We start from the raw sequence: 21,946 nt of genomic DNA, 5'->3' as shown, positions 1-21,946 counted from the left end.
TAAACCTCTCACAGTCATCACATCTTATTGCGTATTTTTCAAACAAAAACTGGATCGCATCCTGATTTCGATATTAAATCTATTAATCTAGGATATGAGGAGGGAAAAAAGGATACAACTATTCTTATTACTATTATAACGCGCAAAATTGATATTGTAAATACATTATTTTTTTGTTGAGTGGGCAGGAAATATTACCTCTGTAGGAAGTATCATCTCCTTTCTATGTGTGCGTTTGTACATACTCACCTGATCACACATCCCTTTCCTGTAATTTTGTGCGATTTCCTCACTCTCTCGACCAGTTATAGTTACAGATTTATAAACGACATTATTCCGCCATTTGTTTGAGACTGTGTCTTTTAACTAAATTAGACCCTAAATTTTTAAATATTTAGTGCGTTTAACCCAGCTCAGGTAGTGATGGATAAATTACTACCGTGCTTGAAATAAATCAAATTCTCTATGATTACATAACTCAGTTGTGGAAGGTATTCTGACCACTGATATAAAAAGATAATATGCTCTACGTGTAATGTTGGTTAGCATCACTTCATCTTTAGTCTCATATGCATCGTATCAGTGATATTTGCTACACACACACACACACACCACATGATCCTTCAATTATTTCTTACAGTCCGAAAGAGAAGGAGAGAGAGAAAGAGTTGTATAATATACAAGTAATATAAGTAACACCAAATTTTTATATTAATTAATTAGAAAGATGTTTAAAAGGAACATAGTAAATGAAAAGATTGAAATATGGCACAACAATATTTTATGAAGTTGTTCTTAGGGCACTGTAAACATTTTTAAGGATTCCATTTTGTTGTTTTAGCGATACCACTTGATTTTGACAATTATACTTTATTGGCTACTGATACAGTGGTTCACGTTCTTCTCGTAAGTCGTTTTCATTTGACGTTTTATCGGAATTACGTCATTTTAAACACTTTTCCTTTAATATCGTGACTGCTTGAAATACATCGTTGGCAAGTAAAAAGCTATGAGAAGAAACAAGGCGACATTCGCGTTATGCACCCGCAACTGTACATGTTTGGAGAGTCGTTCTTTCAGGAAATTTTATTGAATTTTACTTTCTGTTCTTCTAAGCAAACATGAGTCAAAAGTGTAAAATTATTGATGTAGCTGGCAGTAAAAAGCACGTAGAAGTATTTCATTTGAAGGGAAGGTGTAGCGGTAGAATGTGTCCAGAAAGGGAGTAAATCTTACAAGTGCTTGATTAAAAACATGTGACAGTAAAAAGCAATTCTACAAACATACAGTCTGCTAACTTATTGAGTATCAGGGTCGTAATTATAGCATGTAATAAACGTTTCTTTAGGAAAAGAGATTGTTACATTTTAATAAAGTTTGTCCGTATTGTCTGTCAATACATAGAGAATGTGATCAAGTTTGAAACTGGCATGTTTTAGAAAGCGCATTAAAAATTTGAAAAGAAACATCATAATCATGCTTTTCAAGGATTTAGGCCTGTTCCGGCCTTAGAAGTCATCGCTGAATCTGTTTAGAGTTAAAAAAAAAAAAAAAAAACATGTGGATATTAAATTCGATAAAACCCTTTAAGTGTCTCTTACGTAGCGCATAGCGACGACGTCCTTTGCATGAATGATCCGGTTTTCCCGTTTATGACTGGAGTATATTTATAAGAGCTTTCTACTGAAAATGGATATGATAATAGATTTTTACTATGAAACTGTTTTTACCCTCCCTCTAGACAAATAACCGATCGCAGAACGCACTACAGATATAGGATTAATTACCCTATCCAAGAATAATTAATTTGTGGTAGACACGTTTTTTTATGATAATTTCACAGAAAAGTTGTAAGCCTATACTACATTTTAGTACCTTCGACGAAAGGGTTAATAATCTAGACACGAAACATAGAACTTTTTTTTTTTTACTTCACTTCAGGTCCCCCTGTAAATATGTTAGTGATCTAATGCTTGTCGATGGAAATCATCTACTTCTGTAGTTCTGGCCTTTAACGTTAACGTATTTGGATTGCATACATGAATGAAGATGGGATGTGATATTTCCCTTTCCAAGTTATACAAAGTTTCGTCAAGTGTTTGGTTTTTGTTTCAATTCACAATAATTTAGTTTTGGTTTCTGTTTATTATTTTCGGGTTTTTGGTTTTAGTTCACTATTTTAGTTGAGTGCTACGTGTTTTAACTATCTCTACGATGTTTATTTATAGTGTTGTGCGTTTATAATAGTGTAAACAAGTTGACATTCGTAGTGTTTTATTCATTTTGCGTAGCTGTAAAATGGATCCATCTCCAAGAAAGCGTTCAAAAATATGTACTCTTTCTCAGTACACATCCATGATTCAAAGACAAATTGCCAATGAGCGTGGTGTTGGTTTGGGTACTGTTAATGCCATTTTAAAGAGGTTTGGGGGTGGCCGGTACCTTTTCTGACAGAGAAGGAAAATGCGAACGAAATAGGAAAACTATACTTACTCAAGATCGTTTTACCAGTTAGGAAAAGCTAAATGAATCCAAGATTGTCTGCTGTAGACTTGGAAGCTAGTGGGATGACAGGCCATCGAAGATTGCTGGAAGCAGGGAGAACTGCCCACAAATCAAAACAAGAAACACATGTTGACGAAGGCTATGCAGAAAAAGTGGCTCCCATGGGCAAAAGTGTACAAAGATTGGTTTATTGAGAAGTGGAAGAAGGTCATATTCTCAGATGAGTCATTTTTTGTCCAAGGAGAGAGCGAGTACTCTATGTTCGCAAATCAATGGCTGAGAAGTCTTTTCCTGCTCACCTTCAACATGCTCCTAAACACCCAACTAAAAAGATATTCTGGGATTGTCTTACGCATAACGGTTCACGATCACTTGTGCCTGTTGACGGTATAATAAAAAGTGACCAGTACATTAAAATATTGGAGAAAAGAGTGGTGCCACAGATCCAGAAAGACAAAGAACTCATCTTTCAACAGGATCTCGCTCCATGCCACACTTCAAAAAAAAGTGAGCGTTCCTCAAAAATCACAACATTCAATTACTTCAGTGGCCAGATAACTATCCTGACATTAATCCAATAGAAAATGTGTGGGCCATAGTGTAAAAGAGACCTGGAAAATTAAATTGTGATACAAGTGTTAACTTAAACAATCCATTATTTCGAGATGCAGAAATAAGAAAAATGTGTTCTACGTTGGTAGAGTCCATGCCTAAGCGAATTAATGAACTTATTAGGAACAGAGGAGTACATATTAATTATTAGGTAAAGTTGGAGTTTAATATTTGTATTCATTTTCTTGCGAAATTTAAACTTTTCTTTAAAATGTGAGTGTTCGGATTAATTTTTTCGCTACTGAATTATGCTATATTGTTACCCATTTTTTTTTTTAATCACTGAAAGTACACCAAAAATACTACATATGGTATTTCTGGTGCCCTTATTGTATATTTTTTCATGCTTATTTTTACTTTACGTTGTGTTCTTTTTTTTTTTTTCTCTCAGTTTTAAGTTTATACATTTTTTAGCAATTTATCCCTTTCAGAGCTTTAAATGTTTTATTATTTTCAAATGGAATGCAGTTAAATGAGTCAGAATTTCAACTTCTTTCTAATGTAACCCTTCGGTAACCTGCTTTTTGCAAGTTTTTTTTTTTTAATTAATTTATGAGTTTTTTTTTAATTTTTTTAAAAATAATAATTGTATTCTTTGACTGGAATACATTCGAAAATAATAGTCTTCGAAAACATTATCATTAACTCAAATGTTCAATAAAATTGGCATTTGGTCATCTTTTCGCTATTACAGTTTATGCTCACCACAATAGCACTATTATAGTTATGGCATAGCTAAGGCGACAATACATCCGATTTTGTCAGGAGAGTTCCGCTTTTTAGGCCTGTGTCTCGCTTTTCAGAAAATCTGAAAAGCGAGACACAAGAAAGTCTCACTTTTGATAAATTTGTATCGCTTTTGAGCTCACTCATTCAATCATCATCACATGAGCCGTGCAAGCGCATGGCTGTACTGATATGCACACAGCACTACTTTCATCTGTAGTCATATATTAGCGCTCGCTGACGAATAACATTGATAGTTTTCTGGATTTTTTTTTTTTTTTCTCTTCGTTCGTCGAACGTTGTTTTTTCAACTTTTACAAGTTAATGCATTGCATTATTATATCTTTATTATAAAAATGAAGAGACAAAAATGGTAGTGTACCTTTAATACTGAGTTACAGTAGTTGTCAAATCTAATTTCCATTCTTCATGCTTCGAATTTCATAAATTTTTAAAGGGCTACTCAGAATTATTAAGGAAGATCCTGTCGTCTGACAAGTACAGTAATTAGAATGTTGATTTTTTTGTATATTTATATATTACATTATTAATGTATTTGAGGTTTTTTTAAATAAATTAATAATTTTCATATTTTGAATTAAATGCATCTTTAAGTTAAACCACTGTACAAATTATTGTTTATTTATTAAATAATGATCATTCTACAACTACAGAATGTGATAGTATAATTTTTTCATTTATTCTTACAAATTATGAAAAATATCTTGGGGGAGGCGGGGTAAAAGCATTCCGCTTTTGTGTCAGACAAGAATGCTGTAGTCGACCAATTTTAATTACATATTTCTATTTCCATTTCTTTTGCAGTCGCATTTACTCCCCCCCCCCTTTTTATTGGAAACTCGATGTAAATTCTGTCTAAAGATGATTTCAAAAAAATTATATATGTGGTTAGTGCCAACTATAGAACATAATGAATGGGGTTAAGCAATGCCAGATAATAATACTGGAAAATGGTTTACGGTTCTACTCCTAAAGTTCTCCATATGACGGTGTTTGCATTATCGGAACAAAAGTTTGATTTTAAATAATTATTACCAGATTCATATTTTTTAAAATATTCCGTTCAAGTATTGAAAATGCATTGTGTAATTGTAATGATGTCAATGATTTTTTAAATACAGTATATAGAAATAATTGGTTCTGGTAATAATCGATTTCACATTGTATGCATAGTAGAAATGTACTTATTCCGGCACGTGTTAACACTTCATCATTTATGATATATTAGCATTTTCTTTTTTTCTTTTTTTTTTTTTTAAACAACTCATTTTTATTTGTTTTGCAGCTCGTTCAACAATGATAATTTTTTATGTGACTCTCATCCAAGAGAGATTTAATTGTAAACTTATAGTAAATTCGTGCAGTAGACGCGATAAGGATTTTATTTTTTATTTTTATTGATTTTATATATATCTTTTGTATACTCTTATATAGTCCGGTAACCCTGCTATGAAGCCAAACAGGAACTTATTCAAGCCACTCCAGGCATACAAATAAGTAGAATGGTGGTCTCACACCGGGAGATGTAATACTTCTCCCACCTAAAAACAATTACAAACATCCATGCCCAAAGCAGGATTCGAACCAGCAACCTGTTGGCTGGATCGCTAACCACTCGGCCAGCCAGTTGCATTGTATCGTGAATGCAAACATTTTCCAGTATCGAAACCTGTTATCTAATAACCTACTTCAGTAGAAAAATATTGACCATAATAGCAACTGTTTCAGTATGCAATAGGTTTTTTTTTTGTTTATTTTTCGATTTTTGTACATATATTTAATTTTCAGATGTTTTCTGGATAACGAATGCTATTTATCTTTTTATTTCGTATTTAAAGAGAAGCGTTATTATTGTCATATTTAAGATTCGTTTAAAATTACCAAATATGAAATCCATTCTAATACTACATATACGAGGATAGTCTGAAACGTTCTCGGCCTCGATCATAGATGGCAACACTATCGGCAAGTTTTTTTTTTTCTAAGTTGGTACATAAGCATCCATGTGAAATTGCAAGTCATTCTATCAAGTAGTTTGTTTTATACAACTGTCTGAATCCCTTGAAATGGATAAAAGTGAGTATCATGCGGTTATAAAATTCTGTGTAAAAGAAGGTTTAACGCCAAAAGAAATTCATTCGAAGTTCATAAACGTTTATGGGCAATTAAGAAATGGGCTGCCGAGTTTAAACGTAGCCGTACCATCCTTGAATATGATCTACGTGAAGGACGTCCAAAAAGCGTAACAACACCAGAAATCATTGATCGAGTGCATGATATGGTATTGGATGACCGGGGAGTCAAAGTGCGTGAAATTGCTGAGACTATAAGCATTTCAAAAAAATGTGTAGGATATATTTTACATAAAGAATTGCAAATGAAAAAGCTTTGCGCAATTTATGTCCAAAGATAGGGTGCCGCGCTTGCTCACAGCAGATCAAAAACGCACTCGCATGAAAATCTCTGAACAGTGCTTGGAGCGTTTTAACAAGAATAAAACTGATTTTGTGAGTCGATTTATTACTATGGATGAGACTTTGATTCACCATTACACACCAAAATCCAACCAGCAGTCAAAACAGTGGACATAAGCCGGTTGTTCAGCGCCAAAGAAGACAAAGTGGGTTCCATCAGCAGGAAAGGTCATGGCATCGGTGTTTTGGGATGCTAAAGTTTATTAATTATCTTGAAAAGGGTAAAACAATAACCAGGGAATATTATTCTAATCTTTTAACCAGACTAGATGAAAAAATTCGTGAGAAAATACCCGATTTGCAGAAGAAAAAAAAAATCATCTTTCAAATGGGACCATGCACCTGCCCACAAAAGTGTTTTGGTAATGGGAAAATTAAGGGATCTGCACTATGAATTGTTGGAACATCCACCCTATTCCCCAGATTTGGCTCCCTCTGACTTCTGTCTCTTCCCAAAACTAAAACTCTTCCTCGTTGGTCAGTATTTTTCTTCGAATCAAGAGGTGATTGCAGCTGTAGAGGGGTATTTTGCAGATCTTACTGAGATCTGCAAAATACGGGATAATGGCGCTGTAGCATCGCTGGAATAAATATATTAGTCTTAAGAAAGATTATGCTGAAAAATAAAAATAATTTTGAAATTATAAATTCGTTTTTTTTCATTGTTAGGCCGATAACTTTTCAGACTACCCTCACATATAAGTTTTCGGTTTTCTACCCAAATTCAGGGCAGTCTGCATTCTTACTGTCCATGTTTTAATTATTACAAGCCAACGGAAAAATACTTTGTCAGACCAGTATTCATTGAATAAAAACACATTTCTTTAATTGCCTACTTTCGTTAATGATAAAATGAATTTCCCTTCGTGTTTAAACTTTCCGTTTATTCTACAATTGTCATTGCAGTTTGATAATGTTCTGAGTTTCGTATTATTTTATGCTATTATTATAGATTCACAATTACCTTCCATTCATCACATTTATGAAATAATGCTTTCTAGTTCTCCAATGATTTCTTTTGTTTTAGACCTAAAAACAGTAAATCCATTTGCTTCCTCTTCATTTTTTAACATTATCCTTCAACGTAAATAATAATAGATAATGGGAAAGATAATAGGAAAAACATTTTATGTTACATGTATAGTTTTTAGAAATATATATTTTAAAAAAGTAAGAATTCCAAAAAAAAAAAAAATGTTTTTCTGATTTTATCGACTTTGTAGCTAGAGACGTCGGAATTCCTATTTACAGACTTCCTAAATATATTAAGGTCTAAACATTAAAACGTCTAATATATATTTAATTTTTTAAAAAACTTTGTTTTGTGAATAAAAATAATAATCTAAAACTAAACTTTAATGTAAAAAAGTGGTTTGTTGCATTGCAGTAATTTACCAACGAAATATTTTACCGCTATAGCGAAGACCTCTTCACTGAACTGAAAAGGACAGCCAGGAGTTTTGATAATTAGAAATGTAGTAATATTTAGTATATGACTAACTAATCTCACAAAAGTTAAATTGCTTGCTCCACCTGACTCGAGCCGACTCTAGGCACACAGAAATATCTGAATCCACCTTCAAATTCGCAAGTGATTAATTTTTATATGTTTGGTTACATCATAACGTTTAAACCGGTTATCCGCATAAGCTTTACATGCGTATGTTTTATTTAATAAGTATCACACGAAGGTGGCAGGAATTTTCCTCCCTGAAATCGTTTTTCATCCTACAAAATAGATAAAATGGCTGGAACACAACAATTCACAGACTTATTACTACACTAGTTTCATAGCGTTAGCTGCTTCGGCCATAATTCCAAGCAAGCACAAATTATTTACGAAGACTCAGAAAGGCAATGCTTATATAACAATAGTTTTCACTTGTTTTTACAACATTCATTTGACCAGTGTCCTCTCGGCATATAAAGAATCGTCACAAGTCGTTGGTTTAGCTGTAGTCGCGCCTGAAATTTAATTTCAAAAGAGAAAAACAAGCTATGTATAGTTGTGCAATCTTAATCAGGATTTATCTAATCAGAATTACATCACTAATCAGCTAATCATAATATAATTAGCTGATGGATACTGGTAATGTGTGTTTCTCTTATTCGCATGCATCTTGAAGAAGAAAAACTGTCTAGCACATCTGAAAAAAAACTGAGAACAAAAATCAATGAACACTATCATGAACTGGCACGGAGCTATACAGCGTAGAACAGCAGTGTAGAACATTAGAGAATGGAATATCAGTTGTTACATTTCATAGGAGAGAGTCGGTAACTCTGGTTGTCAGGAAACCGTTTTAGAAAACAGAAACACAGAAAATCAGCACACGTTTCTTCGCAGTAAGCCCGGAGTTATAGCTGTTACATAAACGAGTGATATTTATTTAATTATTGTTTTCGTTACTTAAACAACATCATATTAAAAATCTCCTGAATTGTTTCTTTGCTGTGTATGATGTGTTCTGGAAATGATGACAGAATACCGTTGTTTTATTTTGGAAAAAAATCAAACAGAAACAGATGGTGCGGTGAGTAACCCGAAGTATGTTCACCGTTTGTAATTCTACAGGTTTAATCAGTAATCAACCTATCTATATCTCTACCTATTTCCATAAGTAGTAGTTTGAATGTATTGCAGTATTGTATGACTTTTATTAGAAGTCAAAATAGTGCTCACTCGTTGCTACAGTGGCTGACGATTGTATTATTACTGAATGTATAGAATTGAATTCAACCGGATGCGAGAAGTTAATTTTTTTCCCTATAAGGATATATGAACACGTAGACCAAGAAAGTTAATTACTAGATTATATGACATATCTAAATATCAAGATACATGTAGTCTAGAGGTTTCCATTGTTTAGACTAATTGCTCTACCATGTATAAGGTCTGTGTTTATTAGTACTATTCTCCCTCCCTACCAACCTTTTTCCCTTTACGGATTTCCTGCCTATCCTTTTAAGTTATTTTTCATAATTGAATAAAAACAGAGAAACCTGCAGGAGATCAACAATTAGCAGATATAATGTACTTACTAGCCCAGCAGTTGACCTCGTAACATCATTCGTAATAGAATGAAAAAATTTATTGCATCAAGAATCAGGAGACAGCTAACGAGGATGCAAGGAGTGGGTGATACCCATCCAGAGTCCTTTAGGACAATATTATATATACCAGGATCATTTTAAAAGTTCTGCACACCACGCATGCGTAGCCGAGGATATGATTAATAGTTTTGTCGTTATGTCATTGTAAGTCGAACGTCAAGTGATCGTTTTCCGTTTCTGGTGTTTTCTTTTGCGAAACAGATTCTTCTTTCATTTTGAAATCTTGACTGAGATCGAATAATAGAAGTATCCGATCTCATGGATGGCAAGTGTTCTTCCAAAAGCACTTGCCATCTATACTTAGTTCGTCACCTCTTACCATAAATACTGTTACAATTTACAATTCTGCCCACAGAATTGCGCGATCCCGTTGCGTTAGTTGCTCTCTGCGCAGCCAACCTTCGCGTGTTTTTCAGTAGAGAAAGAGAGAGCGTTGCCTAGCTGTACGTATTAACATGCAGTGGGGAGATTATGAGAACTGAATAGGTGTAATAGCACTTCCTAGGGTTGAAATGCAGCCACCTGTTATTTTCAACACGCTAAAAACACTCGGAATCATGTTTGTTTATCGTACATTAACCGTTATAACGATATAGAAGACGTATCAGACCGCCAAAAACAGGTCGACCACGCTGCGTTAGGACGCAACAGCTTGTGAGGGCTGTGAAGGCACTCCTCCACCGTGATCCTGTGAGAAAGCAGAAAGTGATGTTGCGAAACCTAGAGGTGAGAGCCTATCGTCGTTCTACTGGACACTTCCTAACACCACATTTTATGCGGCAGAGAGTGACAAAATCAAAGGTACTTCGCCGGCGGTACGCAACAACAAACACAGAGATAACCTTTTCACAGATGAGAAGATTTTCACTATTGAAGAGTCGTTTAACCAACGAAACGATCGGGTATATGCCCCGATGGTGCCATAGTATCCAGGATTCAGAGAGGTCATCACCCCGCGTCAGTGATGGTTTGGTGTGGGGAGGATGACATATCGGGGTGGTATCCAAGTTGCATTTCTGCGAGAAAGGAGTCAAAACCTCAGCTAGAGTGCATCAAGACACCGTGCTGGAACCTGTGGTACAGCCTCTGAACGACACCTTGTTTAACGTAGGCAGCGGACCTTTCGACTCAGTCCCTGCACACCACGCGAGGATCACACAACAGTGGTTGGGGGAAAATGTGCCTGACCATATATCACCATCTAATTGGCTGCCTGGGAGTCCCGATCTGAATCTGTTGGACTTTAAATTGTGGTCGGAGCTTGAGAAAGTAGACTGCAAGAAACAACACCCAGAATCGCCAACCTGAAGGTGGATTTGGAACGAGCAGTGGCCTCACAGACTTCGAGCATGCGTGAAGTCAAAGCAGGGACATTTGTGCTGCGCTGCTATATGCACGTTATACATGTGGTTTGTATGTGCTGAAAGCTATAAATGATTTACTGATAGATTAAAGGTTTATCCGCTGTTTAAGTTGTAACAGTATATATATATATATATATATATATATATATATATATATATATATATATATATATATATATATATATATAAAGGAGTACTCACATTGCTAAGATATTTCAACCAGGTGTATGCAATATGGTGCACCGTGCTACTGCTACATGAAAATGAGGTTGAAGAGCTGTTGCATAACCTGGATAAGAATTTGTCTATAGGGACAGATGGAATATCAGCCCGTTTGCTAAAGGAATGTTCAGCCGAATTGGCTACGTCTTTCACATGTTTGTATAACTTGAGTCTCGGCTCAGGAATGGAAAGAATGTGTGATGGTGCAAAAACTGATGTTTCTAACTACCGACCTATCAGTATCTCTGGTGTAGTAGTGAAGATTTTAGAGAAATCGGTAAGAATTCGCATACAGAAATGGGTTGACAACCCATTTCTGTATGCGAGGATCTACTAAAGAAAATCTAGTACGAGGATCAACAGCATGGATTTACTAAAGAAAGGTCATGTTTTAGCAGTTTGCTCATCTTTTATACACTATGATGATGTTGGATTTTTCTAAGGCATTTGATAGGATACCACACGAAAGGCTGTTGCATAAACTGGAGAATATAGGATTGGAATATAAACTCTTTACTTGGATCAGGTGGTGGTTGACAGACAGATATTAAAAAGTGGTATACAGTGGGTGTGAATCTGCTAGATTTAAGGTGACCAGTGGTATACCTCAGGGTTCAGTCCTTGGACCATTATTGTTCAATCTATACATTAATGACATCAGGCAGGATCTAACATCAGATGTGCAATTGCTTGCCAATGATGCGAAGATAGGCAGGGCATTCAGGGATGCTACTGATATTCACAAAATTACAATTACCAAAGGGATCTTGGTTGATAGGAATTTAAAGTTCAAATGTCACATAGCAAAAGTTGCAAATACAACTCAGAGGATAATTGCGATGTTGAAGCGAACCTTGACATGTAAGGATAAGGAAGTCATTTTGTCTCTTTATAAGGCTTTGATAAGATCACACCTGGATTATTGTGCGAGATTTGGTCTCTTGAATTCCAAGTGGATAATGAAGCTGTGGAAAGGGTGCAAAGAAGAATTACAAAGATTATATCCGGATTATGGGATTTAGATTATGAGGACAGACTGCAGACGCTGGTTAACAGGAGAAAGAGGGGTGATATGATAGAGGTCTATAAACTTTTGAATGGGTGTTATAGGATATCGTCTGATGAAATTTTTCGTTATATGGAAGGTGGGGAAAGAACATGGGGCATCCATGGAAGTTAAGTTTACAGTTAAGAAAGGGGATAAGTGCTAGGTTTTTCTCCCAGAGAAGTGAGTGAGTGAAATAATTTACCCTAAGGGGTAATGAGTGCATCTAGTGTGAATGAATTTAAGGGAAGGTATGATAGCTGGTTTGGGTGATTTATAGCTTCCCTCAATGAGTCCTTGACTCCGTGGAGGTCTCAAATAATAATAATAATAATTTTCATGACATATTTGTTACAGCCCTTATCCAGTTTAATTAAAGAATCCTGGGAACTACTGGATTTGTTTTTGAGTACATCATCTGCATAAAGCAAAGTTGAGTTTGATATTTCTGATTCTGATATCAGGTTTAACGCCTCTTTCTGTCATAATACGATCCATATACATGTAGATGATGAGTAATAGTGGAGATAATGTACACACACTTGATAATACCCTCACTTTATGGAACTCAATAGGAGTTCCATGATGTGATTAGGGGCAATGTACCGTGTTGAAGTTTTTTAAATTAAATATTTATTTTGTTTCATGTGCAGCTGCTGACCAGCTATCAAACTTCCCTCTCACAGGCTAGCGTATATTGAGCAATATGCATAATCTTGACGAAAGCTTTCTCAGCTATGAGATATGTATTATAAGAGTTTCATAATTAAACCTAAAGAAACGCAAACGATAGACTGAGCTATTATTTATTTTAAAAAGCGTGATTAATTCCGTTCTAATCTCGAGGATTAGAACGGAATTAATCATCAGGTTCAAATATACGCAAAAGAAAAAATTCAGAGAAAACAAGAACAAAATATTATTTCAGAAAAAAAAAAGATTGCTTGTAGTTTAAACCTATTTTGGACTTGTTGGTATTGTTGGGTGCATGATCTAGTTTTCACTTAGCTGAAGTATAGTTGAATAACCGTCTGATAAGTTGTAGCTGAGGTGGGCATGATAAATTGGTCACGGCCAGGTATTTCTTGGATTCTAATAATTTTCTTTCCATCTCTTGATAGCATCGTTATAAGATCACTGTTAGATTACTATCCAGTAGAGTGGTTCGTTCTTTGACGTAAGAATTATAAACACGTTAACACAAGAATATTTTAATATTTGCCAAATATTTCATTCTGAAACTAACAGACTATCCTCAGTGGCTTGATAGGAACAGTTTTCACAAGGTGGAATACAAACAATTGATCATTCAAAAGTAGTCTAATTGTGTTGTCTGAACTGACTGCATGAGCTGATTGGTCATTAATGTGACACCACATTAATGACCAATTAACCTCGTTAACCTCGAAATCATGTACTCCGCAATCAACCTAATTGGTCACTTATCAGCGTGCAATCCCTGAGTTTATATAACAATTCAGGGGTTGCAATTCAATTTATAGGCACAAGAAGGTATAAAATGATTTTATATCTTCTTGTGCCTCACTTAGGATGGGGAAAATAGAAGTATCTGAATAATTTTTGCAATATTTGTGTGTACAAAACGCGATCATTCGAGAATGCTTCTGAAGTAGTTTTTCGAGTGATTGATTGCTTTGGCTTATTTTTTATTTGAATCTAAAATTTTTAATTGTTTCATCTGAACCAAAACTAAAACCTGAACTTTTGCATTTCGAATATGCGATTATTACCGCCTGAGGTAATCCTCCCCCCTGCTTTCCTTTCTCTTATATTGATTATTTGAACATATCGGGGTCTTTCAGATGATCTAGGTTGTTGTTACTATATTTAGATTCCTTAAATTTTGTTCAGTTTTTTTTTTTTTTCCACTGCTGTAATATACTAGTTTTGTCTAATATGTAGCTGTAAGTTGTGATATAAATTTATATTTTCTGAAACACATTCTCCGAAAATTTTAAGACCCTGAAATGAAAATAAAATATGCTAATTATAAAATTATGAATCCTTCAAAGTTATATTCATTTCATATTTACATGTACACTTCCGAATAAAAAAAAAATTAGAATAATCAAAGAAAATGTATTTGATGATTTGCAATTCTAATTTATTATATTAAAATAAAAATAGTACCAAATATAAATTAGCATAATCTAAATATATGTGCTTTGTAGATTGTATAATCATGTAAACACATACAACGTAATATAAATTATAAGAAAACTGTTATTTGAAAACATTTACAAAATTAGAACAATTTTTAACGTGGTTCAAAATATTAACATATTCCAAATTTTTCCAATCGGCTTTGAGGAAAGCATAAAAATAGCATATATTTCAGTAGCTGCGGGACTGACTCGTGTGAGGAATCATTTGCGCGTGGATTTCAGTTAATAATTGCTAAACATGGGTCGAACGAATAACATATCGGAAGCTAAGAAGTTTCGTATGGTGACTGTACACAAAGAAGGCCAAACTCAACAGTTTATAGCTAAGGAATTGAAGTGTTCTCAAGCAATCGTGAGTAGAGTATTGAGACGGTATTCTAATGACCGGAGTTTTCAAAATAATCACTGCAATAGCGGTCAAAAAGTAATAGCGGCATCAGGAGAGGAGAGGAGATTAAAGAATATCGTGAAGAAAAACTGTTTCCGAAGTGTAAAGTATTTTCGCAGGACATGGAAAGAACTAGGTGTGAATGTGTCTAAATCTACTACGTTGAGACGACTTCACAAATTGGGTTTTAAATCACGGGTACTTCCAAGCAAAAGGCAACTAAAGTGCTATGTTGTGGAAAAGAGGACTGGAAAAAATATACTTTTTAGCGATGAAAGTAGGTTTTGTGTGTCCCATGGTCATCAAGGGATACGTGTTTGGCGTTTTAAGCAAGAAGCATTTGATAAAGAAAGCATGAAATGTTTGGTGAAATTTGCAACCTCCGTCATGGTACGGGCTTGTATGACCATAGAGGGTCCAGGTAGGCTGTGTATTATGTACGAAAGAGTCAATTTCAAAGTGTACCAATAAATTTTTGAGCACTTTATGTTACCAACATCGGAAGATTTAAGTGACGGTGATTTCCTTTTTTTAGCAAGATTCAGCCTCTTGTCACACTTGCAAGACCACTTATAGATGGCTCAAAGAAAGGCAAATCAATATAATTCCTTGGCCGGCAAACTCACTATATTTAAACCCCATTGAGAATTTGTGGGGAATTATGAAGAAGTTGTCCCAAGAGACAAAAATGAACTTGTTTCTAGTCTGCAGACCATAGGCATGTTTTAATATAAAAGACTGTGAACCGCTAGTAAATAATATGCCCAGCCGTTTATGAACGGTCATGAAAGCTAAGGGGAATGCAAAAAAGAACTAATTATCATGTTGTTTCCCTTTGACTGTAATTTGTGCATTTATTTTCGCATTATTCTAGTATTTTGAACCGCGTTAAAATTATTCTAATTATGAATGTTTTCAAATAACCATTTTCTTATAATTTATATTACATTTTTATGTGTTTACATGGTTATATAATCTCCAAAGTATGTAGATTTAGATTATGCTAATTCATATTTGGTAACAATTATTTTCTATTCAATAAATTAGAATTGCAAATCATTCAACACGTTTTCTTTGATTATTTTATTTTATTCGGAGATGTACACTAAAAATCTGTATTTGTTATATTCCTTTTTTCTTGTCTTCACTTTCAATAAAGAAACCTTTTTGCGCCTATATTTCAGCTGAGATTTGTAAAACTGTTAAAACAATTTTACAGATCGATATATTAAAACAAAAATTATAACAGAACTAGAGAATTTCTCTTCCTCGATTGCTTGATATACAGTATGGCCATCACGTTTTCAGGTATTGTAGATGGCTCTTCATGTAAATGAGGGTGTACGTGATATTCATTAAGAAAGAAAAAAGAAATATTGGGAAATAAAGAAAAATAAAAGCAACAAATATAGTATTTGAAGGGAGTATTAAAGTTATATAAATCTCTGTGTATTTCATTTATCGACAGTTTATAATTTAAAATTAAAGTTTAACTTTTGTGGTAGTAATATATTTATTAATGGTAGCTCCATTATATTCAAGTTATAAGGTCCTTTCAGTTGACAGTGGGATGGTTGATCTCATACAGATGCGGAAGAGTTTTTCATCTTGCATAATAGGACCTGGATGAACAAACTCAAATAACACGCATAACACACTGATCTCATAGCTTAGTTGCGTCTTCCGTAACCCAAATAACATTATTTTCAAGGCAGGTTTTATGGCTATGAATAAAGAAAATGGTTTCTTGTATCAGATGATTTATTTTCTTTTTTGACAAGTGCAATGTGGATTGTTAACGATTTTATTTAAACAAGATATTTTAAAATTACGCCGCTGTTTGTAAAATAGTGCAGACTTTGAAATCTAACATACATTGCAGGCCGGGATCTTCAAAATGGTCATAAAAGCTAAGGGGGATGCAAAAAAAAAAGAACTAATTATCATGTTGTTTCCCTTTGACTGTAATTTGTGCATTTATTTTCGCATTATTCTAGTATTTTGAACCGCATATTATCAGAACAGTAAAAACAAAATGGTTTTTACTGTTCTGATAATATCCAGACTTTTCTCTTATAAATACCTCTCTCAAAAAAAAAAAAAAATCGGTTTTTTTCACCTCGGATAACAGTCAAACCGGCTAGAAGAAGAATTCAGTCATAATTCAAAACAACGTAACCCAAGTGTTCACTAATACAAAAACATTTATTATTAACACTTGTCTGTTGCCCTTCTGCTGTTATTTTGCCTGATACTGTTGTTCCTACGGTTAACAGAAAATATAGCGAATTTGTTCAAGGCAATAGTGGAAAATAAATGCATAATTTTGTAAAAATTGTATCTCTCTCTCTCTCTTTCCCCTCCTCTTCTTTATATCAATTTCCCACATAAGAAGTCGCAAAAACTGCAATACATAAGTAATGTGTAGTCGAGAGGTTAAGGGGAAAGAAGTCGCCTGCTGATGTGTTTCTTGAACTGCTGGAAGATGTAGTCCTTTGGGAAAACGGTGTGAAGAAAACAGTTCCGAACAAAAATATAGATGGGATGAAAACACAGAATGAGAAGTTAGTCCTATCCGAAATTGAAGCTAATGCTTCAGTTTCGAATCTACTCTCCTCCTATGGAGAGAGAGAGAGAGAGAATCTACGATTTTTCCAGCTTTTAGAATAGCGCAGAGTGATGGTAGACATCCCGATCCTATTAAGACAGTATACACTTCACACACATTAATGAAGATAATTCTGTAGGCCATGTTTTTCGAGAACAAAATAGTATTCACATAAAGAAAATTAGTGCATAATTATTTAAAAGCAGTAATTTTTTTCGAAATTGATTATACAGAAATTATCAGATTCCTGATATTCTCTCAAGAGGAGGGGTGTACAGGATACTATGGCAGCACCACATGATTAAGTTTACATTATTACTCATCAACAATTTTTCTCCATATTCGTCTGTCACTTGTCAGCACTCCAACATTGCCCGATTTTATATTTTTGTATTCTACGACACTTCCGACTGCATCAGTTAATTTAGATCATGATCTTCCTCTAGGTCTCTCTCTCCCTCGCCATCATGGCATCAAACACCTGTTTTGCTAACCTTTCTTCTCCCATTCTGTTTAAGTGCCCATATCACTTAGTTCCGCTTACACGTTGAAGTTCCTTCCTGTTGTCTTCATTTTAATATGATTCTGTCATTGATGCTATTTGTTCAATACTCATAAGTTAAATTTGGTTTGAACACTGTCTTATGTACTGATAATTCACTGTTTTGTCTAGTTTCTGTCTTATTCCATATAATGTTTTCAACTGTCTCCCCATTATCACCTTTGCTAATTTTGCTATCTTTTAATATTTGTCATCTTAATTAAAATTGTCCGAAATATCTGAAATAGTTTACAGAAAAATTATTTCTCTAAAATATATAAAAAAACTTAAGGTATATAATAAAATTTATTTTTCTTTTATTATTTTGCGAATGACACCCATATACGTACACGAAAAAAAAGTCATAATGATGTCATTTGATTCATACACAGCTGTATTTCTCAGGCATACCTATTTAATGGTATTCTCTGGAAAAGAGGTAAAATATTAACTGAATAACTTCGCTTACTTATATCATTGCCGTACATCATCTCTCTCTCTCCCCAAAACTGGCAAAAATTCTTAAGAAATTCAACATTAGAACTTGCTTCACTACGTTTCCAAAACTTAGCTCCATACTAAGTAGACCTAAAGTGAAACATCTCCGTATTCAGTATCCAGTAGTCTACAAGATTTTGTGTGAATGTGGCAAACCATATTACTGCCAGACAGTTAAATCCATCCTTTTACGTATGGATGAACACCAAAGAGGCATATCCTACAATAGGACCAGGGCCAGCGCTCTCCCTAGCCACGTTCTCTTCTCTATTAACTCGGATGAAGGCCGCCAACACCTCGTAGACTGGCCGCAAACTTCTAATATCCATGTGTGTTATGATGAACTCGAAAGAAAGATTATCGAATCTATAGAAATATCCCTCGATTCATCCCATATTAACAACAGCGTTAGCTACAATCTTTCTGACGCACTCATTGCCACTGTCCAGTATTGGCGCACTCGTGACAGCTCACGTACGTAGTCAACTTTAATTGGAACTCCAACACGCATTCCTGTTTTAAAATGTACTATTGTCTTTTATACTAGATCTGTTGATGTAATTTTATCATGTCTCTGTTATTTTATACAATTCTTTGCCTGTGATACCTGAAGAAGTTGATTTATTCAACGAAACTAGTAGTATTTTAACATTAAACCTTATTCTTTTTCATTCTCGGTATATAGTTATTCAAACTAATTTTTTATAACATTATCTACCGAGTAAATATGAACGATAATATATATATATATATATATATATATATATATATATATATATATATGTTGCAAATTACAGCAAGTTATTGTATGGCCAGTAATTTAAACTGTGCATTAAATTCTAATAATTTTGTTTCACATATGCAAACCTTCGCTTACTTGTAGAAAAAGGATTTTTACTTCAAAATTGTAATCTGTATTCAGTAAAAGTAGAAAATATACCACTGTAATTAAATAGTTTGATAATTAAAGGAAGAGTAATAAAACTTGAGCTGAACTGTAAATTCTACTTTCGAATTTTATACAGTACGGTACAGTTCATTGTGTATTTCCTACATTATAACGTGATAACTTTTTCTTCTAGTTCACCGAATCCCATACTGACGAAATGTTAACTGTTTCTTTCCAATGTACGAAATGAACTGTTATTAAGAGAGAGGGGGACAGACCGTGATAAAATGAAATAATGAGGTTGTGTATTAATGATATATTTTCTGGTGACTTTGAAACTAGTATTTTTTCCTTCACCAATGATCCCACGTAATGGCCAAGAACAAATTTAAATTTGCTATCTAATACGCCTAATGAGACACAGAAGTCTGGTATCGCTAGTTACAGTATTGATCCGGCCTAATTGCTGTCGTGCAGTAGTAAAGAAATACCGAGTTCATGAAAACGCAGGTACAGTATAGGTTGAATGAAAAGAGGATTCATAAATCTTACTGTCTTTTTTAGAAGACAATTACAGAAAATAAGTTGTATACTGTATATAGAATGTATTGTTTTAAAAATAGTTTTCTTCATAAAGAAATACACACTATAATGAAAATTCGTGTGTAAGTTCTGCATGTAAATAATCAATATTTGTGATTATTTTATCATAATTCTAACCTCTTTCGACACTATTTCAGTCTGCATACCTTCCACAGCGAGTTTTATATAATTGAAATAAATTAATATTGAAATTAAATTAATAAATTAGCTTATGTCTGCGATATGGAATAATTTAGTTCGTTGTAGTTGAAATAGTATCTCCCATATGTTCGCCAGTCAAGTATTACACCTGCATTCACATTTTGATGTTAGATCCCATTGAAGTTTAATTGAATATAATATTAAATTCGATTAAGTATTTGAGCAGTGTCGTCTTGGCTTCTAACACGTATTGTAGTCCTTGCTATCCGTTTAACTTGCTGTCACGTACAACGAGGTCATCGTAAAATAATAATGATAATCATGATAATAAACATCTAAAAACGCCGAAACACATGCAAGCATCTTCGTTTTTGTTATATTTTTGTATAGTTTTATATTATAGAAGCCTTTATGTTATCTGATTATTTAATTTTAATTTTTTTTTAGCTCCGCGCTTGTTTCAGTTGTTAGACTAAATCTAGTAACAACAACAAAAAAAAAAGATTTAGTAAGTTGTTCCTTTAGTAAAATAATAAAATGATCTAGAAATTACAAGGAATCTACGAACATATGTTGAACTTAAATTTCACGTTCTCAAATTTCATGTAGAAGGGGATGCGAAAATGCATTTTCGCATCCCCTTCTTTATAAATACGAGTCCTCCAGGTATTTCTTTTGTGTTACCATATCCTATGTCATAGTTATGTCGTGTTATCATGTTATTTGGTGATTCAAGCATTAGCTCGCTTGCACGTGCTTGCACCCTATTGCGTGTCGGTAAGTAATTTGAAAGGTAAATCTTTTTTTCTTGTCAAAAGAAACTCATGTTTTGTGTGTCTTTCACACGTATTTCTGAATTACAGCTTATAACCATGTCAGACACGTAATTTTCCAATTGCATTTATTTTTAAGATTAAGGTGGTAATATTGTTTTGCAGGTTTGCATCAAGGAGGGCTTCCTAATGAAACAGACAAGCTCATTTCAAGTAAGTTCTTTATCATTAAATGGATATTAAGAGAATTTGATTACAGTATATCATAATATATGAATTAATAGTATTATACTCGTAAAAACTTATAATGAAATTTTGAAAAATATCAGAAATTATTCTTATTGTATTGATTGATTGTTAATGTATACAAATTGTTCCAACTACCAATATACAACAAATATTTTTACATTTAATGAAGGAAAAATTATTATTGTTTTAATTGTACGTTATCATGCTGCACTGATTACTCACTCTAGCATAGTAACATAGACATAAAAAATTCATTTCAGTGACCTTTAATGATGATTATACTAGCATAGATGTCTGTTTAAATATTTTTCTTTGAATTTGGATGCATGTGGCCTACAGTCGAGTTAGGCATAAAATTATTATGGGACTTCATCCATAACGCGCCACATGTATCCAACAATTCCAAGAAAAATATTTAAACAGACATTTATGCTAGTATAATTTATAAGCGTATCTCTTTTGATAATACCCCCTTTGTAATGCTTGATGTCCTTAAAAATTAAAGGATATCAAACATTATTTTGAAACCTTAAAATATGTAAATTATTTTCTCTTATTAATTAAAATACGTATAATTGGAATCAATTATTAGTTACATTACTGCTGATATTTCTTAAAGTGCTTGATATTAACAATGTTGAATTATTTGATACGTATTAATAAGTGTTTCCTGAATTAAAATCTACACGAACCAAACATTTTCAGGATAATTGTATTGAAAGTTTTCATACAGATAAAAAATGATTTGCGTGGGCCTGTTTTATTTGTTAGACAATAAATAACATTCCTATAAGTTGATTTTTTATACATTATTTAACGAAGAGTGTCAGAAATTTCGAATTTTATTTGAACTATCCAAACTTTTCCTTTTATTTATTCATTTTTTCCCTGTTTTATTTCTTTAATTCAGCTCAGAAATAACTAAAATATCCTTAGACGTATAGCAACAAATTAAAAAAATTGCTTTAATTGCTTGTGTAGCACGTT

General features: G+C 33.6%; 1 protein-coding gene across 1 annotated transcript in view; it reads left to right on the top strand.

Moving 5' to 3' along the window:
• The window catches only part of LOC150094898 (diacylglycerol kinase delta), a 566,581-nt gene that overhangs the window by 102,271 nt on the left and 442,364 nt on the right, over nucleotides 1-21,946 (top strand). The window contains exon 2 of the mRNA XM_090411584.1: nucleotides 20,876-20,923. Within this exon, the coding sequence (XP_090267710.1) occupies nucleotides 20,900-20,923 (24 nt within the window). The 5' untranslated portion in view covers nucleotides 20,876-20,899. The remainder of the gene's footprint in view (nucleotides 1-20,875; nucleotides 20,924-21,946) is intronic.

Source organism: Typopeltis vanoorti, chromosome 21 (assembly GCF_054136105.1).
Source record: "Typopeltis vanoorti isolate ZY-2024b chromosome 21, IOZ_Tvanoo_1.0, whole genome shotgun sequence".
Lineage (NCBI taxonomy): Eukaryota > Metazoa > Arthropoda > Arachnida > Uropygi > Thelyphonidae > Typopeltis > Typopeltis vanoorti.
This window is presented reverse-complemented; position numbering and strand designations above follow the sequence as displayed.